This window comes from Terrapene carolina, unplaced genomic scaffold (genome assembly GCF_002925995.2).
Source record: "Terrapene carolina triunguis isolate 2854851 unplaced genomic scaffold, T_m_triunguis-2.0 Scaffold89, whole genome shotgun sequence".
Taxonomy (NCBI): domain Eukaryota; kingdom Metazoa; phylum Chordata; order Testudines; family Emydidae; genus Terrapene; species Terrapene triunguis.
The window spans coordinates 16,285,819-16,313,416 of NW_020664440.1; the positions used below are offsets into that span (position 1 = coordinate 16,285,819).

General features: G+C 39.2%; 1 protein-coding gene across 3 annotated transcripts in view; it reads right to left on the minus strand.

Annotated features, from left to right (window-relative positions):
- Nucleotides 1–9,098: 9,098 nt before the first annotated feature.
- The window catches only part of RAD18 (RAD18 E3 ubiquitin protein ligase), a 121,234-nt gene continuing 102,734 nt past the window's right edge, over nucleotides 9,099–27,598 (minus strand). The window contains exon 13 of one of the 3 annotated variants that reach the window (XM_026650425.1): nucleotides 9,099–12,022. In XM_026650425.1, coding sequence (XP_026506210.1) covers nucleotides 11,926–12,022 — 97 coding nt within the window. In that variant the 3' untranslated portion in view covers nucleotides 9,099–11,925. Of the gene's footprint in view, nucleotides 12,026–27,598 lie in introns of all 3 variants that reach the window. The other 2 variants (XM_026650424.1, XM_026650426.1) reach the window with 2 other exon arrangements.

A 27,598-nucleotide genomic window follows, 5' to 3' on the forward strand; every position in this document is an offset into this window, starting at 1 on the left:
ACACAAGGGGAGAGAAAAGAATAGCAAAGGAAGAAATTGCAGCTTTTGTCTCTGGTGTTGACTCACTGCTGGAAAAACACAGGCACAGCACACAGTAATATCAGCCACTCCAAGACCTGGCAAACTTGTACCAGCATCAAGCTGTTTAGGGCATTGCTTTTAGCTGCCTCTTTCGGATCACAGGCTGACAGCAGTGGTGCTAAACCACACTCTTTTTAAACAGAAGGCAAAGGGAAAGGAACTGGAAAGAGAAGAAATAAGGTGGGGAAGGAAAATGAAACACAGGGGGAGAAAAGGGTGACAAAGTCTCACATCCCACTCAGAGGGTATTTGGAATTTAGCCAAACCCGGTGATGGTTGTGATGTCATCTGGGTCCCTCTTTCTCTGGCCTCTCAGGACATCTTTTGGGTTCAGGACAAGGATGGCCCAATGGTGTCACAATGCATCCTGGGGTCCCAGGAGATGGTGTGGGTGGCGCTCATGATGATGAAGTTTGCTTCTTCCTATTCTCCCATCTTTCAAGCAGCCAGCATTTTTGTTTGTTTGTTTTTGTGTCCACCCCAAAAAAGTATTTTATTTAAGGACTCCAAAAGGTGAGTGATGGGTGGAATGGCCCATCCCCTCATTATTTTGCCCACCAATTAGACCTCATTTTCAACACATCAATTTTGGTCCACTGATTTCCAGTCCCACACTTCTCTTGTTTATCAGACATGTTTTTAAACACAGCCCTTGATTTATATCAAGAGGCCTTTTTTGCTTGGATTCATTCAGTCTGTCTGCCTTTTGCACCTTTTCCCATTAACATTTGTAGTTATAGGTTATTGTGACATTTTATGAACTCACTTCTTAAAATTGAGCTCACATTTAGGGTAAATTTGCAGGCCTGGTTATTACAACAGTCCCTAGCCCATAAAGTACGGCTTTAGAATATCATTAGATGATGCTCATAATTAGTTGTCAAGTATCAGAGGGGTAGCCGTGTTAGTCTGGATCTGTAAAAGCAGCAAAGAGTCCTGTGGCACCTTATAGACTAACATCTGACGAAGTGGGTATTCACCCACGAAAGCTCATGCTCCAATATGTCTGTTAGTCTATAAGGTGCCACAGGACTCTTTGCTGCTTCTACATAATTAGTTGGTAAGTTGTGGATTGAGTCAAATGACACAATCTGGCATGCTCCAAGGACAGAAAGGAGCCCACACATGACATTCTATTACCATAAGACTGTGTATCAGTTAATTAGCATGGTTTCAAAAATTGTCCTAGTACCTATTTATGTCACATATTCCCATGCATCAGAAGAGCTAGTACCATCTGTCGTCTATCAGGGTACATACATGGCTCTCATTTTCAATAATGTGTCTAGGCATATGTATATTAGTCAGCCTTGAAAACTTTTCAGAATTGCCTTAAATAGTTAAATAAATTTATCTTGGTATGGCTGTACTTCCCAACACTTGATAAATTGGAATATCTAGGGGATACTGCAAACTGCTGGCAGGCAGCCTTATCTAGCTATCTAATTTAAAACCGGAATGATTTTAAAGCTAAGCACTAGAGCCGACCACAATATTTTTGACAAAATGTATATTCGTCAAAATATGCTGCTTTGTGGAGATGTATCACTTTCAATAGGAAAGTTTCTGAGGCTCAGGGTCAGCTCTGTGGTAACTTTGCACTCGAGAGAGAGATGGAACCAAATCGAAAACCTGACCTTTTTGATCTGAAAACAGATGTTTCACCACAATTCTGTTTCATGAAAAAGTCTGAAGGGTTGTTTGTGAGGTTTTTTCCCATTCCTATGTGGAACAAAAACAAATTTCTAACAGTCAAAAGTTATGAAATGGAATAGTCCTCCTCTGGCCAGCTCTAGGAAGTACCGGGCAAACAGAGGCCCAATTTGGCAATGCAATCCTGCTAGCACTGCTGCCTACAGATTTCTACAGAAGCCTGTGGATTTCAAGGGCACTTTTACAAATGTTCTCAAATAAACAGGTCTTTATGGTTTTTAAGGAAATTTCAAAGCACGCATTATGACTCCACACCTGTGAGGGAGGTCAATAGTACTATTTAAGCCTGTCTCTGGTAGCAGAAACTGAAATAATGAGAAGTTTAGTGACTTATCCAATCTCATGTAGCTAGGAATCGTTGAAAATGTTGTTTTGAAACTGTTTTCCTACGTAAAATTGTGTTTTGGACTAAAGTAAAATTTTCATTTAAAGAGGACTTTTTTCACCAAAAATTTTGATTATTCATCAAAAAACTGAATGCTTGAAAACTGAAATATTTCGATACTGAAAATGTGCCACAGTGCCTCTTGGGTGTTGTAGTTCAGGTGCCTCGTGTTCCCATTTTCTCTATGTGGGCCAGATTCCACAGCCAGACTTCATCTCCCAGGATGAATTGCAGCCATGTGACTTCCACAATGAATGGACTCCCCTCTGCAAGAGGCGAAACAACAGAGGTGAATGATGAAAGAGTTAGTCTGACTACGGAGCCCAACCCACAGAGGATCAGGGAAGCACGAAGCACCCTAATTACAACGCCCATGAAGCATCCAGTGGCATTTCAGAATCAAACGGCTATGGTTTTGGGGTGAAGTTTTGGATTTTGATTTTTTACTGAAAACTTACCATTTCCCGATCTTTTGATGAGCTGTAGACAGCAGATCAGACAGAGCTAGAAATAAAACATAGGCATTCTAACTCCCAGTTCCTTGCAATTACTACTTTAAAAAGCACTCTGTTGGCTGGTAATAGGATTTATTAACCAATGCACAAGCACGATATATGAATGATGTAATGATGATACAACAGGGATTTTGAAAAGCAGCATTTGCGTAGAGCTGCTTCACTTGGAGTCCAACATTTCTATCAACTACTGAAGCTGATCCAGCTATTCTGTAGTCTGCTCCTTGCAAACACAAAAACCTGCTTATTTACATTTTTAAGTGCTCTGACCAACATTCTCCCAGCGCATGCACAAAATATTAAAATAGTGATTAAAGAAAAAAATTCACAGAATTTGCTCATTTGCTACTAGGCATTTTCCCAAGGAGCCCTAATTATGCTGGCATTCCTTGAAAAATATAGCAAGTTCGGAAAGAATTTGATGACACTTTTAATTTTAGATCAGCTCTGGGCACTGCTGATTGTACACAGGGTGCCTAGAAGAACGTTAGGGACTGCAAACTGCTTTGCCCCTTAAAATGCAGGGAATCCGTGATGTAAATTTATTCTGAGACACTGCAGAGTTGCACATCTTTGAGGCTTGCATTTCACGATAATTGAGATCAATATGAATTACTCTTTACACTATTCCATTTAAAGCAATATTTTGACCATATTTCCTTTTAAAAACTCTCTCGTTTCCTGTTTCACAACCTAAATCATCTCAATCAGAAATAAACTCCCTGGATTAGCAACAGAGAACAAAAGAAAACTTTTGAAGCATCTTTTAAGTGCGTTTTAGGTGTCTACACAGATCCAGCCGCCCATTACTGTGTTGCTCTTCTAAAGTGCATCGAATATGCCCAGCATGTTCTCTTTTACATATTGTTGCCATTAAATCTGGCCAGGTCATTAGTTAAAGGAAGCAGAGACTAGTAAGTCAAGTGTGGTCCTTTATCAGGGCCTGCTGGGATAACACTTGTCAAACAAAGTAATTCAAATGAATCTGGACTCTTGAAATATTAGAGCCCAAACAACTAACGCAGCTTTCAAGGGGAATGCAATATAATTAAAGAACCATACATGTGAAGCATCCAGGACTGCTGCCATTATCCTCAGTTATGGACCAGGACCCCATTGTACTACGCGCTGAATAAAAATGTCTTGACCTATATTATTTTAATATGTTTCAGGCCTGATCTGCCTCCATTGGGTTCAGAATTGGGTCCTTAATATAATTATTTTCCCTTTTCTCTATTTTTCACAGCTCTTTTGTTTTAATTTGCTCTCCCTTTGGACTTCATCCCAAGAAACGCCGAGAAACCTGCAAGTCCCACTGAGTTCAATGGACATTTCATCCTTTCTTCCTTAAAGGTAGATTTTATTTCCCAGAAAATGACACTGACTATATAGCAAACAGAATCCCCCTCCCCCCTTGTTAAGGAAACATGCTTACCTATGAATGAAAGAAACATTTATTTTGCTATGTTTGTAGGTAGCATATTTTGCTGCTCTTAGGATTATAATCAACTATTGTCTGCACATGTCGCCAGTGGTTAAAATTCAGAAGTAGATAGATGAAATAATAGCACAGTGAAAAAGGTCAAATTTCAATATTCACAGAGAATGATCACATAAGTAGATAGGAGAACCACTCCATATTCATGAAGTACTGATTGATTTTCTATTAAAATAGAAATTTGACTAGCACACAACTCCTCTAACATTCAATCTTAGATGTTATTAAATGAAATTACATTTAAAAAATCAAACTTTGAAAAATAGTTACTTCCTTATCTCTGTGATTAACTGCGCAAGTGATTCAGTATTAACTCAGTAAACTCATCAGGTTGTAATAGCCACATGTCCTCAACAGCATATCTGTCCTTAAGATTTATTTCCCGTCTGAACTTAGTTGTCATGAATGTGCCTCTTTTCATTTTTATAGATGTATTTCTACTGCTCCATGACATTGCTAGGGGTCTCAGAATTTGTGGTGCAATTATTCCCTTCACTCATATCATCATTATAAAATTCTTTATTCTGTGTTCTGACTGCCACAATGTGCAGTAGATGGGTCAATATCTCCAGTAGGCTGGACTGTGCTCATCTTTAGGCGGGTGGAAAATTTTCCACTGAAACTATTTTTTGGATGTAAAATTGGGGTTTTCCCTAATCAAATTTTTGTGTGTGAAAAGTATCTGATTGTTCATGAAAAATTTTGGTTTTTCATTAAAAAAATCATAATGCCTAAAAAAACAAAATATTTTGGCCTAAGCACAAAATATTTAGATTTAGACGTGCCCCTGTGGTGCCTTGTGGGAGTTGTAGTTTGGGTGCCTCGTTCTCCTACATTCCTTTAGAGGCTCCACAGGTGGACTTCATCTGCCATGGATGCACTACAGCCGTGCACTGCCTCCCCTCATAGAAAGGGAAGATTGTGCACAAGAATTTTCAGTGCCAATAGAAAACAAGTCCTATTTTCAACCATCAACTTGGAACAGAAAATTATCTCCATTTTCATGTGTGATTATTCTAATGATATAGAAGGGTTGTTGGGGTTTTTTTTTTTTTTTTTTTGGACTATTTACAGTAAATTGGTCACACCATATTTTAATAATAAAGCTTTAAAGAAAATTCTTCTGGTAGGAGAATTTTGATGATCAGCTCACCTTTTCTTTGTCTTGTTTTCCTATAACTTGAAAATTTATATTTATTAAAACCTCTACAACTTGCTTTCTGCACTTTAAAACTTTCAGAAGCCTCCACAAAATCTCTTGTAAAGGGTTTATTGAAAAAAATGAAATCAAAGTTGTTAGCAGTCTGTGTCACTGATACGTTATTATCCGCTCTAGGTTTCAACATTTAATATTTTCAGCAATAGAAGTTTGGCATTTGAATTTTTTTGATGATAAATCTTTGGCATCTGACAGTTACATTGATAAATCTTGGCATCACAGAAGTTTAGATGTGAATGCTTTTGCCAGGGAAACACTTTAACAAACATTTAAGTGCTTTCAATAACAAAACTTTTTCTAGGACAATCCGTCCCTGTGAATAGCTTAGGGTGGAGAATGCTATCAATGTAAGCAGGAAAAAAATATTCTTTTATGGTTATAAACATCCATCTATTCAGGAGCTTTTATGGCCTTATCCCTGTAGTATCTGAGCACTTCACAGTCATTATTAATGAATTTTATCCTCAAACTGCCCCTGCCAGGTAGGGAGGTGTTATCCCCATTTTACAAATGAGGAACTGAAGCACAGACTAGATTATGAGATTTACTCAAGGTCATATAGGAAGCCTGGGTTGGAATTAATCCCAAATCTCATGAATCCCAGTCCAGACTATCCCTTCCCTACTCCTGCATCATTACCCATCCCACACAGAGCATGTCATGGCATGATGAGGACATTACAGACTTTTCACAGAAGCTGCAACCCTGCTATATATTAAATCTAGAAGTGTCTTGAAAACAACAACAATCATGTCCAGTTGGGATACTTAGTCAACAAAATTCACCATCGCTCAGTGGTGTCAAAAATCAGACAAACTCTTCTTGGTAATGTTTTGGGCTCTAGCATCAACTGAAAGATTATATCGTCTATTTTAAATAGATTAGCCAAAGAGCTAATGAGAAATACCTGTTTGTAACTCCATGAGCTGCAAGTGGAAACTCTGCATGATTTATGGCAGTGAGCTGAAAATCTTTCCTATCAATAAGCAAAGAAGTTCCCAAAAGCTTCTAAATAGGACACTGCATACACATTAGAAAATCATTTTGTTATGCCAAAAGTGAGCAGAGTTTTGGAAGTTATTTTCTCCTGCCTAAAGTGTGCTTTTCATAATGTATGTTTGATGGTAGAGATATGAAGACTAAAAACACTTTTGGCAGCAAAAATTAGGAGTCCAAAAATCCACCTTTCGGTCAAAAATATATTATTTCAAAGATTGCTGTTCCTAATGAAAGGAATCTAGGAATTTAGCAGCCTCTATGCAACAGCCAATGGTAAGCCATCATGCTATCCCTAGTCTTAGCCATTATTAAATAATGTGAGAGTATTATGTAACTTCCCTTTAAGCTACACATAGATCATAACTCTGATCCTTTAATAGTCTCTCCCTAAAAGACAGTATTGGTTCAGTTCCATTAAGACAGTCTTATATAACTCTGTCCCGGTTTCAGAGTAATATAACTTGTGTTTGTAAAGAATTTAATACATAACATTGATGACAATACATCTACACCCAATACAATACATTAACTAAGTAGTATCTTCATCCTCAAATCCAAAAGAAATGAGTCAATTACCAAAACGCACCACAACATTTCTATCTGTGCATTTATTTTATAAGTGCAGCATTTGAAATACCTCCAAAGCAAGAGGAATAGATTTAGACAGCATCAACAGATACACACACAACTGAGACAATGCTCTTAATGTCATATTTATCATGCTGGTGGTTGGAAATACATTGCACACACAGCTCCAGACAAGCTGGAAGAACTTTCCCACATAGCATGAAGAGAGATTAATTGTTTTTGGGACATCAGGAATAAAGCCTTTTCCATACTTACCACAAATCCCTCATAAATAGATGGTATTGCCAGCATTCCAACACAACACGCAAAGGCAACTTCAATGGAAAGAAGTTAAGATATTCAAACAATATACAGTAGCTTTATCTTTCTACATCAATTACTTGGCATTGACAACTACTTATGGTCATCCAACAATGGCATTAAGGCTGTAGGCTGTCTCCCGGTGCTGGCCAGCTAATATGTTTTAAAGGGACCCAACTGACTATACTAGTTTTCAAAAACACTAGCTAATACATATTGGTGAAAAAATGTTAGCTACCATGTTCTTAAACATTAGCTATTTTCCTAGTCTAGACATGACCTTAGCGAAAATCTCTTCATTGTACAGAGTATTTAATTATTCATTTCATTTAAGCAGTAATCACTTTTGTGTACAACACTTATAACGGATGTTCTCCATTATATGCTGCAGTATTTAGCCACCAAAAACCACCAGAGTTTTCTCAGACAGGTCATGCTTTGAGAATGTTTTTGAAGAAGGATCTTCTAACACACTGTATAGGATCTTCTTCCAAAATACCTTTCTAATTGGCATGAGGCATATTCTGAGTTGATGGAAAGGGGGATGGAGAGAATGTGCTAACTCCTTCACTCATTGTTTTACACTAGCTTGTTCCCCTCTGTGTTCTTTTGCACAACAGGGGAACATATGGACCCATCCCACCCAATGTTAAACCATTCTGAAAGATATACAATGTAGGTGAGAGAATGCTGCACTTACCAGCAGGCAAGAATGCAACTAGCATTGCTATAAATGTTATACAACACCATTGATAGTTAATCATACAGTAATAACTGGCCCCCAGAATGAAAACAAACTAAAGAGAATCTGGTAAGCATGGACTTTATCATTTTGTTCCCTAAGGGCAGGTCTACACTGCAGCCGGGATCGACACTCAGAGCGATCCACCGGTCTATTTAGTGGGTCTAGTAAAGACCTACCAAATCGACTGCAGATCGCTCTCCAGTGGACCCCTGTACTCTACCCCGACGAGAAGAGTAAGATAAGTTGACGGGAGATTTTCTCCCATCGAATCCCCACAGCATAGACCCCACATTAATGCGGTAAGTTATTCACGTAGCTGGAGTTGCGTAGGGTAGGTCAACTTACCACGGTAGTGTAGACATAGCCTAAGTCATAGCATCTACATGTACTTCAGTTTCAATTAGGACTGGAATGTGATCTTACTTTGGAAATGGGATTCAGTAATAATGGATACCCTCTAATTCCATTGCTGCTTTGGGTGGGGAAAAATTTTGGAGCAACTTCTGTTGGTGAAAGATAAAAGCTTTCAAGCTACACAGAGCTCTTCCTCAAGTCTCAATTGGTCCAATAAACGATATTACCTCACCTACCTTGTCTTTGTAATATCCTGGGACCAACACGGCTACAACGCTACTGCAAACAACATTGCTGCTTTGGTCAGATCTAGAACCAAAATGATCTATAGGGGCATGGTAGCAAAGCTGAGGCCAAGGAGTTGACTTTGTTACGTGATTACAGATTCTTGCCTTTATTTACTGCTCAGTGTAATTCTTTCATGATTTCCTAAAAGAATTTAAAACCACTTCTCGATGCCCCATGTGGCTACTTCATGTCTGTCTTGGTCAGTGTTTTCTCCAGCATAAAGTCAATAATAATTAAATTAGTGGTGGTCACCAAAATTGGTGCAAACATATAAAAAGGGTAAAATCAAAATGTTAAATGACTAGAGACGTGACAGATGCAGGCAAGAAAGGGAAATTACGTACCCATAAAGTCTTACAACGGGGAGAGAAGAAATAAATGGGTCTCACCACAGAAGCATTTGTAGAGTTTTATTAGAAAGAGACATTAGCAGACAGTATCACAAAATAAAAAAAATTAAAACAATCAGCAATGAAAACAAATTGGAAAACATATAAAAACTCTAACCAGCAGATTTCTTCTTTTAAATTATTTTATATCTATCTATCTTACTGTATTGCTTGCAATGACATCACTCTAGTTTAATGATTTCTGATTTTCCATCATGTATGTATAAGACATAGGGCCATTTTGATGCTCAGGGAACAGAGTATACTGAGAGAATAGATCTCTGGAACACAGCCTTCAATCATTCACATGATTTTCCTAGAATATCCTGAATTTTGCCACGTATTTAACTTTCACAAAATATTATGTTTTAAACATTTCACTGTTTCAGGGTGACTGCTTCCAAAACTGGCTGCAGAGTATACAGAAATAACCTCGTGTACTAGTGATATCCAAAGCACAAGGCGCGCACACCATGAACAGGAAAACTAACAGATCCAACTCCACCAAGATACAGTGGTTTTTCTAAAGGGATTTTTTTTTGTTTACATCCTCATGTGTTTATCTTTGCAAAGGCACATCTTTAAAAACAAGTTGGCAATTCTATAATCTTAAACAGTTGCCTTTTGTACCAACATTAACAAACTAAAGATACTCACTACTTCAACTGAGCTATAATACTCCTTGACATTTCATCAGATTCAGAGCCTCCTGTTCGCACAACTAGTGGCAGATTAACAAGCAATGCAAAGGCCCAGATTTTGTTGCTCCTCAAATTTTATTCACACTTGTCTCTGCAGTTAAATTCCATGTATGTGCTAGTATTGGTTAAATTTTCCTTGATGCAGTTGTCCATGCCTAGCAGTGAGTAAAATCATATTGTATTTTTTTTTTTTTAAGTATCTTACTAACCCCAACATGGTGTAAAAATAGGGCTATAAAAAAAACCAAGGATCTTGTCTGCAAACCCACTGAGGACATCCTCAGCCGGTATAAGCGGTCATAGCTCCATTTAAGTCAAGAGATGTGACCGAAATAAAAAATGTTATATCTTTCTCTATATAATTGTGTGGAATTTACATCCTGCTTCTGTTAGTTGCCATGAATCACAATACAATGACCTACTAAATGGAGTTAGTAGTTACCTTCTCCCAAAGGGATTGCTGTAATTGAAAATCTTAACATCCAATCTCTTATTTCTTATCTGTGCTATGACAGTTTGCACTAGTTGCAGATATGCCCATTAGACCAGGTGTATTGTTTAATACCCTGGGTTGAATGGGAATACCCTGATAGTAAGCAATTTGCCCAGTAGAAGCATGGGTAATCTCAGACCTCAAAACTGTATTTTAAAATATAAATTCACAGAACCATCCACCTTAACCAGTTTTTGGATTTTGTGTGTCACACAAAACACAAAGACAAGTCATGACCAGTGCAGACTTTGCTTCCTAAGCCGAAATGTGATAATTTTTAAATTCATGGAGGATGTGTTTCCTCTACATTCGTACTATTTAAAGGAAAGAGCTCCTTTAATTTTCTCGTATTGCTTTCAACTAGGAAAACTCCTAACTTTATTAAAAATATGCCTATATACATTTTAATATTTATTTCACAGCTAGAATAATTAAAGTCTGAGAACCATAGAATCTCCAATTTCAACGTAATGGTTAAATTGCAATAATGAAAGATTACTAAGGAATAAGAATAACCTTACAAATATACATTCTCACACGGCATATTGCTTTGGGCCTGAAATGGTTTGAAATATGAAATATTTATACCACCTGCAAAATCAAATTACTCCAAAGCGACCAAATATACTAACCCCCCTGCAGTATCATCCGCCTTTGGATTTCAAAAAGGCAAGGATTTTGGTTAATACCAATGCAAACAGAGCCCAACTGCCACATACATTTAAGATAAAATGCTGACAATACAAAAGGTCACTAGATTTAGATTATTCTTCAGTATGGTTTGTCTCCTGGTGGCATGTTGAACATTCTACAGTAATTCCTAAGAATTGTAGACATTTTAAATGCAGGCCTCTGTTTATCTCTGCAGTGGTTAAGGGAGAGATTCTGAAATCCTTATTCACACTGGGCCCAGCTGTGAGCTGGCCTATGCATCCCCTACCACCCAGTACAGAGGAGTCAGCATCAGACAGCTACATGCTCTCTCCTACACCAGTAGATAGGGAGTCAGTCTTCTGTCTCTGCCTCCCACAGTGCACCAGTCAGCCAACTGAGCCAGCCGAGTGGAGGTAAGCAGTGCAAGGAAATGAACCAGCAAAGCCTGCTTCCCCACTTCCAGCAAGGGGGAAGTAGGGATTCAACTGAGACAATCACCATTTGGTCGGTGCTCTACTCCTGAAGCAGTGCAACACCACGTTGTCCTTTATAAGGTGCCCGTCTTGTCCATTAAGCAACACCTTGCTCCACAACTAGTCACACTGATCTCAAGAGGGCTACTTGTGAAGCAAACTACTCTTCAAGGTGAGAAAAGGTGTCAAAATTTGGTCCTAAATGATAAAAACCATTTCCCCCACAATACACTATATCTCTCATGCTAAAAATATGGGCAGAAGAGTTAAATGTTTATAGAAAGATACTGATACTGTATGTCCATTCTTAAAGTGAAATGGCCTGTGGTATTGTAAGCAAACACATTTGATGCAAAGCATAAAGTAAATCCGTTATTTCAAAGCAGTTAAAATGATATGAACACACATAATTTCAGTGTTTTAAATTCTTAAGTGCTCCAAATATGCTGGGAAAAAATAAGGAGTCTGTATGGAAACGTCGTACAGCATCCAGTTGACTGCATAGGCTTAGAAGTAAGGTGACCATATTGCTAGTTCTTCCGCCGCTTACTCCTGGGAAGTACTTGACCACTTTCTGGTGTTTTGGGGCGACGTGATTTTCGTTTGCTAACTTTTACATCTGGAAAGCTGCTGTGAAAGAAAATAGAAAAGAAAATGCATTTTGTAATTGGTTCTGAATGTAATTAAAAACTGAATATTTCTACGAAGAATTATAAGCACCCGGCGCACACCCTTCCTCTATATTCTTTGGGAGAATAAAACACAATACTGCTTTAACTTATTTTGTCTGCTTCATAGCCACCGGTTCGTGAAAATAAGGTGGAAAACAGAGCTCTTGGTATCAGGGTCCTCTCTACAAATAGCATCAACCCAAAAGAACAGTTGTCAGTACAGAATCTCTCTTCTGTACCTAAGGGGGCAAATCCCAACCAGCCAGAGATTCTGAACATTTATTGTCATGGAGTAAAGAGGACACCATAAACTGTTAAAATGTGGAGTGGTTGCTCTTCAAAAACATTTCAGTGAATTGACAGCTTAAGACTTCAGTTCAGTAAGCAACTCTCCAGGATGCCAATATCATGTTTCATGCAAAGTATCAGTTCTCTTGGGTACACGGACACTCAACATAAGAGTGACAGGCTGGATCATACAGAATTAATAAAAAGACTAAACTGCAGCCCGATTAGTCCTTGAAATAATACTTTCCTGGGTCTCTAAAATTGTTCTCTAATTAGTAACACATGGTTCTTTCTTTACTTCTCATAAACTTTCATAAAAATAGACATCAAAACTTTAGAATCACAGCCACCAAATATGGTAAACCCCAATCCATGAGTCTGAAGCCTGAGAGAATGTGAATGTGACTTTATTATAGCATTCCCTATGAGGGCCCAACACTCGCAAAAGAAAAAGAAAATTACCATTTTCATAAAAAATAGCAATCACATAGCTCACTAGGGCTCCGACTCAAAAAAGGTACTAAAGTATAAAAGAACCCCATTGAAGTCTAGTTCCTAAACTAGAGTAAATGGGCATAGTCAATTTTCAGCAGTTGAGGATCTGGCCCAATGGTAACATATAAATGCTTAAAGTTAGGCTCTTAGTTAAATGCCTTATTGCACTGGGACCAGAGTGCTCAGTACCTTGCAGAATCCAGCCCTTAAATTTGTGAATCGCTTTGCTTTTTTACCTCTGTTTTCCTATCAGTAAAATGGGAATAATACTTACTTCATAGGAATGCTGCAAAGATCGATCAGTTCTATTTTGGGTATTTCTAAGGCTCATATCTCTGTAATACCTTGTTTACATGGGGAAATTAGTGTGTAGTAAGCTAAAGTGTGAATTAAAAGCACACTAGCTACTTCACACAACTCCTCATGTAAACACTCTTATTGCACTTTAGAGGTCCCTTGAGTGGTTTAGCCTAGTACATTTCCAAAGTGCATTAAGCTAATGTGCACAAACGCACTGTGTGTAGCAAGAGTGTCCACACAGGGAGTTAGTGGGGAGTAGCTGGTGTACACCAGCACCTGAAGACTTTTTTCTTGTGTAGACAAGCCCTAAATGCTGTTATCCTTACTTGAGTTCTACTTTGCAGGAAAAAAAATAAATTTAAGCTTTGGAGGTTTGTTTGACAGGCAAAAGAAATCTTCAATTTAGTAATGTGGCCAGTTTACTGTTTTCTATGTACGTTTTATCAGTACCATATCAAATTATCTTGACCAGTGTTAATTGGGAAAATTTTAAGCATAATATCTATTTTCTTAAAAAAAAAAAAAAAATTAATGGAGATATATCCTATCTCCTAGAATGGACCTTGAAAGGTCATCGAGTCGAGTCCAGCCCCCTGCCTTCACTAGCAGGACCAAGTACTGATTTTGCCCCAGATCCCTAAGTGGCCCCCTCAAGGATTGAACTCACAACCTTAGGTTTAGCAGGCCAATGCTCAAACCACTGAGCTATCCCTCCCCCCAAAGCATGAGGATATCAAGATCCAAGTTTATGCCATTTATGTTAGACATACTAGCACATTTTTTCACAAGCAATCCCCAATTTTTTTTTTTAAATACATTGACAAGATGTCCTAACCTCCTGTGGAGACAGTATGCCACTAAATGAGGCATAAACGCCCAATCTGCCTGCCATTTAAATGACGCACCCCAAATTACTGATGTCTCAGCAAGATAGTCTCTGCAACTTTGCCGTCTAGCTTCCTAAGCAACTAATTTTCCTTGTGAAAAAGGGCTACATTATTCTTACTCTAATACTGTAAAATTCCTAGCTAATAAAATGACCGTGTGTGCATGTGTGTTTAAATTGGTAAGGAAAGGCCAATCTACGCAGTTCCTCCCACACATCCACACCCATCAATGTGTATTCAGGCAGTGCCATGGAGTTGGAACACCTATGCTAAATCTTGTTGCTTCCTGTTGATGTTCATTTCCTTGCTCTAATCCCATTCCTGCTTCATTTTCTCACTGGCTGTAGTTCAGTTAAACCAACAAAAATTTGGCTGCTGCCCTGGGTATGCTAGAGGGAGAAGGCTACACAGAGTGTAGAAAAAGTGAGTGGCTGCTGTCATGAGAAAGTGTCCCCCACGCTTTTGGGGGAGAAACTGTCTAGTCACCACCACCTGACTACCTCTCTTTCTCCCCCCCAAAAGAGTCTTGATAAAAGAATGGGTGCACAGCAAGGGGAATATTTTATATTCTGCCGTTTATTAATTTTTTTTTTTTTACAAAAACACATGGATTTGATTTTACAATAAATAACTTCTCATATGCCATGTTTTGATGTTAGCTGCATTATTTTGGGGCTCTAGCCACAGTAAATGTTAAACTCCCTTATTTTAACTACCAGTTAACCTCCCCCCCCCCCCCCCCCCCAAAAAGATCTCTAGCCTGTTAGTATCAGTAAAAATTTCCTATGGCTCACAAATAAAGAAAAAGATTATAGAACTGAGACTGAAGCACAATGTTCATCTTTAATCTGCAGTATAAAGCAATTTTGTTAACGATGGAACAAGATATTTATGTATAGTTTACAAAGGAAAATTCCACTGAAGCAGGATGTCAGCTATGGAGATATGTTTCAGAAAAGTTATTTGAAACCATAAACTGGACTGTGTTTTCCAGGTTAGTTAGCTGACATTCTTGCCTCACAAGGCTCTGCTGCAGCTGAAATTAAATGTTTATTACTTATTGAAAACACAACCATCAGGCACTTTCTTGGTGTTACAAAATATTGGAAGAATAATACAGTTGCTCCCTTCAGTGTTTCTGAAGACAAAGAGTAAAATTCTCTTCATTTTTCTTTTGAAAGATAACCCTCCGGTATCACGGCTAATGTTGACAAAGCAGTATAGGTAAGTTATTGAAAGAGGTCTACTTAAAATGGAACTCTTCCTGGCAATAAAGAGCTTGAGAGAAGTTACAAGTGATATTTGCCATAGCTCCCTATTAAAAAAGGAACTTTTGGGGAGTTTTCTTGAGACAGACCCCATTTGCCAGACAGGGGCGGCTCTATGTATTTTGCCGCCCCAAGCACGGCAGTCAGGCGGCTTTCGGCGGCGTGCCTGCGGGAGGTCCGCTGGTAATGCGGATTCAGTGGCATGCTTGCGGGAGGTCCGCCGAATTGCTGCCGAAGCTGCGGACCTCCCGCAGGCATGTCTCCAAAGGCTCCCTGATTGCTGCCTCCACAGCGACTGGCAGGCCATCCCCCGCAGCTTGCTGCCCCAGGCACGCGCTTGGTGCGCTGGTGCCTGGAGCCGCCCCTGTTGCCAGAGGATCTTCACACTTACGACCAATGAATTTTCCATCACCAACTCAAAGAAATACGTTTTTTTTTTCCTTATTCACAGAGTTAATTAAAATTGAGTAGAATTTGGGTGTGTTTAAATTAGGCAGCTAAATTGCCTCTCTCAGGCCCGGTCTACACGCTGGGGGGGGGGGGGGGGGGGGGGGGAAGGGAAAGAGATCGATCCAAGTTACACAACTTCAGCTACATAAATAACGTCGCTGAAGTCAACGTACTTAGATCTACTTACCGCAGTGTCTTCACTGTGGTAAGTCGACAGCTGATGCTCCCCCGTCAACTCCGCCTGCGCCTCTCGCCCTGGTGGAATACTGGAGTTGACGGGAGAGCGCTCGGCGGTTGATTTATCGCATTTAGGCTAGACACGATAAATCAACCCCCGCTGGATCAATCGCTGCCCGTTGATCCAGCTGGTAATGTAGACAAGCCCTCAGACTAACAGCTTGGAATCCCATGTAGTGATGACATGAGTGATATAATGTTCACCAGTCCATAGCTATTACAATACCAGAATTCTCCACAAAAATACAGTCTGTTTTTACCATTTGCCAAAATTTGTCCAGGAAAAATAATCTGGCTAAACTGGGAATTGCAACTGAGGGTAAAAATGGAAAAGTCTGAAGTGCCAAAATTACCGCCTCCAACAACTGGAGTTTGACTGGAGCAACTCATATTTCAGAGCCCAGTCCTGCATTGAAATGAGAGCGGAAGGGCCCCAGCACCTGCATGAAACCCCTGCAAAGTCACTGACTATGTCCCTGAACATCAGGGTGAACACTAGAATGCTCAGGATTTACAATGCTCCTTTGCTGGTTTGTGTGACCCTAAGAACTTCTGAATGCTTACAGGCAAATGGATCCCTGTTATGTAACTGGACCTGATCCTCAACTGACCTAAACAAGCTGGCGTGCACACTGTTCCTTTGGGGACAGTTACTGAGAATGTCCAATGGCTAAAGGCTGGACACAGCAGGGGAATGCTTCAAGGGAACTCAGAGATTGGGGTGCACATATTGTTAACCTGCAAGGTACAGTAAGGGTTAGCATTGCCCAGAGGAGAGTGTTTGCATGGTTAATAGGCTAGTGGTGGCAGCTGACAGCCAGATAAGAACAAGCAAAGCTTCCTCTTGCTGTAGGCAGTGGGGTAATAAGGTGACTCAGAGTCCTGAGCATCTCAAAAAAGCATCACAGCTTGATTAAATCCCACTCAGTTATCCACAGAATGAAGCAAACAACAGAATGTACCTGACCCCATCCAAGCCCTTTCTGGCTAATGAAGCTGCAAACCTAAGAACTTTGAGAATTTGATTTCTGCATGCATGGGGGAAGTGAGGGAATCAAAACACTGGCTACCATTTCCCTCTTCCAGTCTTGCCCCAAACCCAATTCTGGCTGCTTTTGATTCCCAGCACGTTAGTGGAAGACAACATATTAGCTTTAATCCAGAAAAAAAAAAATCGGTACCTTTAAAAATTAATGAAATATATATATATAAAATTTAATATTTTATTACATACACCCATCCCCTTCTCTGCTACAGCTCACAGTCCTGCATCATTTAAATTCAATGCAAGTGGTGTGGCTGTATAGCGTGAAATATCTCATTACTCTAACACATTGCTAAAGGCAGTTCCACGTTGAACTGAAACACATAAGCCTGTATGCTCGGGGTTCTACTGATCGCCATATTTGGGGTCGGGAAGGAATTTTCCTCCAGGGTAGATTGGCAGAGGCCCTGGAGGTTTTTTGCCTTCCTCCGCAGCATAGGGCAGGGGTCGCAAGCTGGAGGATTCTCTGCGACTTGAAGTCTTTAAATCACGATCAGGAGACTTCAACAGCTGAGATAAGGGAAATTTTGTGGCCTGCATCATGCGGGAGGTCAGACTAGATGACCATAATGGTCCCTTCTGACCTTAAAGTCTATGAGTCTATGAGTCTTATGAAAGTATTCATAACAGATCTAGGTTGCTGCAGCTCTTTTATAAGTTTGCCAAATTCCAAAATGTCATTTTTGAAACATCAGCATCAGAGCTATTTTCAACTTATTCAGAACACAAAATATGCCAGAGTGGTTTCTTTTGGTATCTATGTACCAGATTCTTGCAAATTAACCAGTTTCAGTCAAAGAAACATTCAGTGCACGTGACATGCATGCAAAGGAAAGGGATATAAACCTTCATGCTTTAGAGCATTAGTCAACCTCTAATTATATGGACCCTGGATGGTATTCAGAGCACTTGCTGGTGGTCACATGGTGCTGGTTTCACATCCTTTTTTCCAGATACTAATTATATTACATACATTAAATACTTTCTTAATGTTACTTTTCCTATAAACAATTGCCATAGTTGCCACAGGATGTTATTTGATTGTAAACGAGAGGTGGTGTTTTAAGCAGTCATGATGGGCAGAGGAGATTTTCCATGAAACACTTTCTATTAGGAGGTGATCTGCATCATAGAAAAGTTTGGGAACAATTGTCCTTCCAATGCAGGATTGTTTCCTGAAGTACATTTATTAGTACTTTGCTGGGTCTAGATTGAAGTGTCATTTCCTCAGCTCAAGCAGATGGATCACGCTGGTGTGAAGTATTTTCTGATATTTACTTCACTATTTCTATCAAAACCCTGCTCTTGCACTACCCAAAATAATCTCTCTCCATCCATAAAATTTATACCTTTAAAGTTTTTGTAGACCATTATTCGGTCTTCATTTAGTCACTGCTTAGCCAGGCAATTATTGTGGCAAATTAACTTCATTAATACTTCCTCTAGTCCCTTGATAATTTTTGTTGCTCCCTTCTGATATCCCTCTGATTTCTTAACATCTCTCTAGTAATGAGGACTCCAGAAATCAATTCAATATTCCAGATCATACCAGAACTGATTAGACACTGATTATTGCCTCCCTAATCCATTACACAATGCCTCTGCCAAGGAGTATGGCAGCACAGTTGGCCAAAATAATTTTGCTTTTCTGTATACATACTCTTGTCTAATATGCTCTTCACTATCATACCCAAGTCTCTTTCAATTTTACTCATTCCCAGCTTCCTCCCACTTAATACTGTGTATGCATTTCAGATTATTAGTTTTCATTTTCTAAGATGAGTCTAACTTTGTTATTTTTCGCTCTCTAGGATGCTTTATATACTGTGTCCCAAAAAAGAACTCAGTGTTCCAACATATGGCCCTCGACACTGTAACAGTAGCCATTCCATGATGTAGCAGCCAAGCATGTAGTCATCTATTTGCTGAAATGTATAAACAGTTAGGAGGAAGGGGATACACCATGAGAAGTGCAAATATAGTTGTTTTTAGGGATATGGGATAAGCATTAGATTGGGTAGCAAGCAGTGTCATTGGTTTAAGGGAGCACAGTATGTCAGCAAGAAGCAGAAACAGTCCCTAGGACAATTATAGGCCAAGTGCATCAATCTGTAATGAATTTGCATTCCACAAATGTGGAGAGACTGGCTACCCAAGCGTTACATAAATTCAAAACATACAACTCTCTGCTCTCATGCCAGCTTCCTTTCGTTCTGTTTAATAAAAACGTGAGCTTAATTATCTATTTAAATCTGAAGGACATTATAAATTATTCCCCACCAAATATCCCTTCAGCTTACTGCATAAAGTAAAACCCTGCTCCCTCTCTAGTGTTTTTTATCTCTTTCGAAAAATTCATTGGAAAACAATTTGTGTGTATTTGGGTTTCAAGAAGTTTTAGGAATACCAATTTTATTTCTATATGAATGAACATTTCATATAACGCTGCCTCTATCCCCGTATGTTTAAGCCAATTTAAAACTGATTTTTCTAAAGTCATCCAAAAAGTAATTTCTTTCATCTAGTGCTATACTACTTAAAAACAAATTTTGTTTATAAAAAACCACACTTAAAATTTGACTTAATATTGCTTGTTGTCAGAAGCAGTATACAATTTATATTTACTTTGCAGAAATACCTTAATAGAGTATTTTAACAAAATGTTTGTAAAATATTAAGCTATGATATAAATGTTTACTATCAGATCAAGTTTTGTTCAAAATGTAGAGTTTATAAAAGAAAAATATTATTTAAAAAAGATTTTACAAAACCAGAGCCCCATACAAGCCTCTTTTATTGAAACTGTAATTTCATTTTAGAAGCAAACATCCCTTACAATATTTTCAACCCAAATATAACAGAATTTAATTTATGCATGAGAACCACTGAAATTCCCTAGAAACAAAAATTAAACCCACTAAGTTTATTTTCTTTGTTCAAAGAAATGTTAAAGTAAACAGCAAAAATAATGAAAAGTTAGATTATTAAAATTTAAAGACCTAAAAAGCTAAGCCTAATTGTGCTGTTCATTTACTTACTTTTCTTCATTCATCACATAGTCAAGGAGGTTTACCTTTTAAAGTTTTAACTGTATTGTACTTTTAAAATGAAACTTTATTCTGCAAACTACGTGGTGATCATTACAGATGAAAGGCAATCAGTTAGCACAATAATGGAAACGCTGATGTAAACACTCAAAGACCAAACTAAAGTACTTCTGTATATAAAAAGAAAGCAACAGCATGAGGCCTCGATGTAGGAAGTACACTTAAGGATATGCTTAACTTTACACATATGATCAGGTTTCACAGAAGTAAGCCCATGCTTAACATGGACAGGCATGTGACTTTCTGAATAAGTAACACTGAAACTTTATAATTATTACTGAACCAGAACAGATGTGTGTTACACAGACTTTTTTTCCAGCCAATAGCGATTAAAAACAACCCAAGGGCCCACTCAGCAAACCTTCACTCACATGGTCTTTGTCCTCAGTAAAAAGAACAGGAGTACTTGTGGCACCTTAGAGACTAACAAATTTATTAGAGCATAAGCTCTCAGTGGAGCTGTTCACTTGAGTTAGGGTTTGCAGGATCAGGACCAAAATGTGGGGCTCTGGTGTCACAGAAGCTTATTTAGAAACAGGCTTGTAATTAGATTACAATCACACAAAGACAGTAGCATCCATCTAATCCCTAGTGGATATTTGTTCATATCAAAAAACCACAATCTCATGGAAAGATGCTGTACTAGAACTGTTGAGAATGTTACAAGTCAGGTACTGAGATGTATACGCATAGCTGCCTTGGAATTTGCACCACCACTCACATGCTGAACACTTAAGTTCAGTCACTGCAAAACATCTCCATTCATAATCATTAAACATTCATTATATTCGTGAAACCTTTCAAAAATCAAATGACTTAAGAACCAAGCATTCAGGAGCAATGTTTTCAGGCTGTCAGGAAAGTAGAATTTGAAACCAGTATTTGAGATTTTGTGATCCCACAATACCAAATACCCAGATCAAGGTGACAAATATCTCACTGATTTGTAAACAATGCAAATACACTGAAAATAAAAGGTCACTAATCCAAATGTCCTGCCTGTCACAACTCCTATGGCGCATCCCCCTCCTGACCACTCACTAGACCACTGAGGGAATCCAGCCATTGGATCCTGCGTGTTTTAAGGCTCTGAACTGGGCACTGCCGCTGTCTTAGGGGCTCTGGACACACTCTCAGGATGCAATTCTATCTAGCACCGCCTCCTACGAGCTCCATAAACAAGGCCCTCTGTCCAGACCCTTAACTAGTGCTGACTCAGCCAGACTTCCCACATAGCTTAAACACACCCTCTCCCAGAACTCGAGCACCAAGTGTGAGCCTTCTGGTTTCTCTCTCGAAGGGGGCACATGGTAGCTGTAACATATGAAATGCACAGACACTGCACAGAATTCTATCAACATTGCTCTTTAAGAAATACACAGATCAATACAAAAATAATAAACTTTACATGTATTTCCCCTGTTTCAGTTTCCTCATCACTCCGGAGTGTTCTTTGGGTTGGGGTCAAAGTCACCAAGGTCATTATTCTGCAGTACATGGTTTGTGTTCTGAAACATGGAACCTTCTCCCTCAGCTGTCATTGACCTTGGCTGGAACATGCCTTTCCTCTCTCCTGCCAAAAGTCTCCCATCTCTCTCTAAATTTCCCCTGTGAGTCCATTTTAAAGGCTAGCATCACTACCTTGATACCTTTATTCTGCTGCTGGTAACTTTCCACTCACCAAGCCCCCAGCCCTTGTTGAGGGAAGTTGGGAAAAAAATAGTTTCTCCACTCAGGCAACCTCTTCAGCATACATATTGTCCAATCATTAAATTCTAATGAACATTGTCACTGGTCTGGCAGAGACATGATACAACCCCCCGCCAGCCCATGGTGGATACCATATTTACATAGAGACATTCAGTGATAGAACCATCTTCTCAGTAACAATTTTATAGTATCAACCAGAATTTATAAATTGTATAGACAGATCCCCCAAATCATCACACTGCTTCATTTCCAGAGCAGAAATTGGATAATTTGCTAGTAGTATAGAATTCATTAGGACAGAACATTTATAGTATGCATGCCACAAAATGTGAAACACTAGATTAATGAGCTTTTCAACATATCAGAAATAGAAAACTCAATATAAACTGTTTACCAGATCTATTACACGGTACACAGCGGTGTTCATGCTGTCTTTAAAGTGAAAGTACACGTTGCAGAAACCCAAAAATCTAATTGTGTGATGGCTCTTTATAAAAAGTATTTTTCTATTTTGTTCCTATATTAAAAGTGCTATTAGCTTTACAAACTCTTTACTATTAAAATGGATAGAGATGGAAACAGCAGATTCTTTAAACTGTGCTTGTGAAGAAATCCATTTATATTCACTTTGAACAAAAAAAGTAGGAGAAACACACACTGAGTTCTTGTAGCATTTCACTATTATCAAATAGCATTCGGAGACAAAGTTTCGGCATCTAATCTCTTAAAATCAAATTATTTTAATTCTGAATGTCAATATGAGTTTGACAAGGTACAACATGTCTGCAAAATTCAATTAACTTATTAATTTATGCTAAATTCTTATCCGAGGGTCTACTGTAGGTGGCACAGTAGGTTAATGCATTAGCCTCTAACCCTCTGTCACCATAGGTTCAAAGAGTTTAGATATAGGAACAATTTCACCAAGTTTGGAAGGGCACAGGGCACATTTATACTCATTAGAGACCAGCATACAAATGACAGTTTTTGTGAGATTACAGGCCCCAATTCAGAACAGCATCCCTATTCAGGACAGTACTGACGCACACATGTGTATTTGAAGTCAATGGGAGCTAAGCACATCCTTCAGTGCTTTCCTGAAGCAAGGCCAAACTTAGGAGTTATGTAAAGTCCTGCTCCTGCACAGACTTAAGCATATACTAACTTTACGCACTGTGAGTAGTCACATTAAAAATCAATCAAGATATTCACAGTATGTAAAGTTATACACATGCAGAAGTATTTGTACGATCAGAGCCTAAATCAGTAATGGAGTGCACTGATTTAAAAAGAGTTTACAAGGTAAAATGTTGACATATACCTGTCCCCCACTTTCATGAATACTAAAATTTATCATTTAAAAAAAGGTAAATCATATTCAAGGTCACTGAGTAAAAACAGATTTAAACCTAGATAACAGATCTTTTTTGTCAAGCAGGCATTGATTTGATAATGGTACTTTATTATAACAACTCCATTATATTATTTAAATATAAAACTAGTGATATCTTCAACTCTAATAAGCCCATCATTGATTGACTTATCTCCAAAAGACCCTTTGCACTGGATCTGCATGGCTTTATCATTTAAAAAATATCTTGTTACATTATTCAAAACAAAGTCTTTATTGGCTAGAGTAACACAGTCTGAGATCCACCTGGATTGTCTCTGTGATGATACTGATTGACACCTAACCCTCTCAGCAAACGCCACAAAGACTGGGCATACATCTGGTTTGGTTCTGTCCAAACAAAAAAATAAATAAAGCCCAAACATCATCTAGCACATGAAGTCTCTCTTCACCTGGGGACAAATGATGTTTCAGAAAGAAATCTGGATTGCGAATGCATTGGTTGATATGAAAGTTGGATACCAGCATAGGCTGATATTTGGAGTTAGACCTAAGGGTGACTCTGTGTCCTTGTGGAAAAAAACATGTACAGCAGACCCTCCATGAGAGCTTGCATCTCCCCTATCCTTCTAGCTGAGATGACCACCACCAGGAAGGTGATTTTTACTGACAAGCAACAAAGAGAATACTTGGCCCGTGGCTCAAAAGGGGGCCCTATCAAGGAATAACGCACACTGAAACCTTGAAGTCTCAATACAGCAACTCCTACACAAGTGGACCCCAGAGCGAAGTACTACAGCTTTCAGAATCAGAGCCATTTTCTCCATGAAATGAAGAGTGTAGTTCCAGTGACAAGTTCACTTTCTAGTAAAGCAAAAAGGTGTTCACCATATTGTTATAGTAGTCTCCAGGGATCAGATTTTCAAAGATAATTTAAAGGCACGTGAACAGGTTATATGATTAACTCTCATTGATTTCAATGGGACATGGGTTCCTAATCTGCTTATAGACGCTTCTGAAAATCTCTCCAGGCAGCTCTCTGTATCTTTAAACTCTTAAATATGTATGGAAATCTGGCCCCAAGACCCTATTCAACAAACTGAGGAAGTGCCAGGCCTCCGGAAAGTATTTCCATATACAATGTATGAATTAAATTGAAAGCCCCTGATGAACCCCTAGAAGCTGAGTGAATAAACAAAGTCTTATCTGACATTCTGAACATTTAACATTAAAGGGATAGTGTTTCAGTGTGAAATATATATATTTTTTAACCTACTGCAGTTACAAGGAACAGAGAAGATAATTACAGCTGAAAGAAGTTAAAGAATACTTTAATGTTTTCAGTTTGTTCATTTGACAACACTGTAGGTTTGACTTGACTAGGATTTAAAGATGCATAATTAGGAAGTGTTAGCTAACACACATGCACTAACACATCCTAAAAGTGTAGTGTAGACAACACAGTGTACTGCTGCCAACTCTAAGTGCTTAAAAATCATGAGTCAGGCTCCAAGAAACCATGAGAATTAAAAAAAAGTGTATCAATTTGGTTAGCTTTTTGTTTTCTAGTTTTTTAACCTTTATGGGTCATGTTTTTAAACATTTATCTGAAACCATGGATAGAAAGTATCAGGGGGTAGCCGTGTTAGTCTGTATCTACAAAAACAACAAGGAGTCTGGTGGCACCTTAAAGACTAACAGATAGTTAGTCTTTAAGGTGCCACCAGACTCCTTGTTGTTTTCATGGATAGAAACTTAGCTTTAATTAAAGAACAAAAACAAAAAGAATTGTATATAATTATATGACTGTAGGAGGTGGGGGGTTGGTAAAATACACCAAATATCTTGAGAGTTGGCCATTCTGGATACTTTTAACACATTCTAGCTGCTCATGTTGAAGCCTAGGCCCAAGTCAAGTTGATCAGCTACTACATCAATTATAGTATAGGTATTAGCTGACATGACTTAACACACCTTTACTGAAGTCAAGGCAACCCTTGGGTGTATAAGTCACTTTCACAGCTCTGTGGGTGGTGGATGGCACTTCCTGTCTCAGGCACTAGGCAGCTGGGTGCCTAGATTTAATTTTTTAATAAAGCTACTTTCGAAAGACATTCTAATATCACCATAACAACAAATGCTTTATGAAGACCCATGGCCTTGCAAATTCCAGGCTTATCTGAATTTTTAGGCCCTGACCTTATCCCTTACCATCAGGGGTGGCCAACCTGAGCCTGAGAAAGAGCCAGAATTTACCAATGTACATTGCCAAAGAGCCACAGCAGCCCCCCCACCCCGCTCCCAGCACCTCCCACCCACCGGCAGCCCCGGCAATCAGTACCTCCCCCTCCCTCCCGATCAGCTATTTTGTGGCATGCAGGAGGCTCGGGGGGGTAGGGGGGAGGGAGGAGGAGCAAGGGCACTGCAGGCTGAGGGGAGGGGGCGGGAAGGGTTGGAGTGGGGGCAGGGCCTGTGGCAGAGCCAGGGGTTGAGCAGTGAGCACCCCCCGGCACATTGGAAAGTTGGCGCCAGTAGCTCCATCCCCGGAGTCGGTGCCTATACAAGGAGCCACATATTAACTTCTGAAAAGCCGCATGTGGCTCCGGAGCCACAGGTTGGCCACCCCTGCCTTACATGCACATAGATTTCTGCTTACAATCAGGAACTATTTTCGTATTTCTGAGATTAAAAAAATATACACTCTTCCTACGTTTTAAATGAAGAACTACATCTGCCAGTAAAGCTATGAAAGTTTAAATTTGTACAGACTAGTATGTATCTGTTTCAGAGTTCCATTAATAGCGGATCAGATTTGTGAAAGAATTGTGGGTTTTATGATAAAAGCATGAAATTTGCTAGTCTTAGGCCAGGTCTACACTACCGCGGTAGTTCGACGGCTGGCAATCGAACTTCCGGGTTCGATTTATCGCGTCTGGTCTGGACGCGATAAATCGATCCCGGAAGTGCTCGCCGTCGACTGCGGTACTCCAGCTCAGCGAGAGGAGTACCGCGGAGTCGACGGGGGAGCCTGCCTGCCGCGTGTGGACCGCGTCTGAACCGCGGTAAGTTCGAACTAAGGTATGTCGACTTCAGCTACGTTATTCACGTAGCTGAAGTTGCGTACTTAGATCAAATTGGGGTGTTAGTGTAGACCAGGCCTTAGGGCATAACCTAGAAGATTTTCATGTATGGAGCCATCACCAATTCATGCCACAATATCTGTGGCAGACATTTTAAAATCTGAATGCATTTTCCTGATGTTTTTCTGATAGATTTTGTTTATGATATGAAAACATTCCAGTGGGTTTTCATTTCTGTGCATTTATATTCATATTGTCTCAGGTGTCCTAAAAACTAAAGTAATGAATTGTGATGGCTTGAAATTATATGAAAATATTAAGAATTAACATGTTCTGTAGCATGTCACCAGGGAGTATTTACTAAAATATTATATAGAAAAATAGCATAGTACGTTTATAAGTTTCTATTCATGAACAGAAAGTTACATTTCTCTTTGCTAATAACATTTCAGATTGATCTATGCATAACAGGATATTGCTGTCTCTCAAAAAGATTGAAAAGGCAGCTTATGTAAACACACAGCCTAAAATGAATTAAGAAACAAAAAAAAAGTCTTTCACGTCTTCAATATACTGAAATATCAGAGTCCCCACCATTTTTCAGGGAGAGCTGCAATTTGGTCTTGGAGATCTCCCTTGCAGGAGGTCATCTGAACAAAGGAAGATTATTTCCCTTTATTATTATTTCACTTGCTAGTCTCTGTTAATGGCTTGGCTTTGTCCTGCAATCTCTCTGTTACAAATGTGGTGTACTGCTGCTGCCCGATCTTTTTAACCTCCCTAACAGGGACAATCACAGCAGGTTCTCTAATGCCTTTTAAGTCAACACACTCTTCTGAGAAGGGGTTACACATGTCTTCTGACCTCAACAAATATCTTGACATGTCGTGCAAAAGAAGCCAGGAGACCTTTCATCTGCACAGGTTGCTTGGTGTTAGACCCATTTCAGGTGGTTCCTTTCTCTGGTGTGGCTTCAAATTCTCCTATCAATTTGACCACCTCTGGTCACTCTATCATCCAGTGCCAAAGGACCTCTGGACTTTGTGTGAGACCAACAGCTCCACCATCCCCTTTGATTATGGCCTTATTTTGCTCATGAGCATGGTTAAGTGTGATTGCAGAGAAAACGTTGTATCTTGTGAATGGTGAAGTTCCCCTTTAGAAACTCTCTAGCTGTGTCTGGATGCATGTGTGAAGGCTTACCATATCTAGGAGGTGAACAGGAATCCAACAAGCATAATTAGTATGAGCTAACACAAAGAACTAGGGTGACATCTTTCCAATGCATTCAATGTAGAGAGCAAAGTTTTGCCT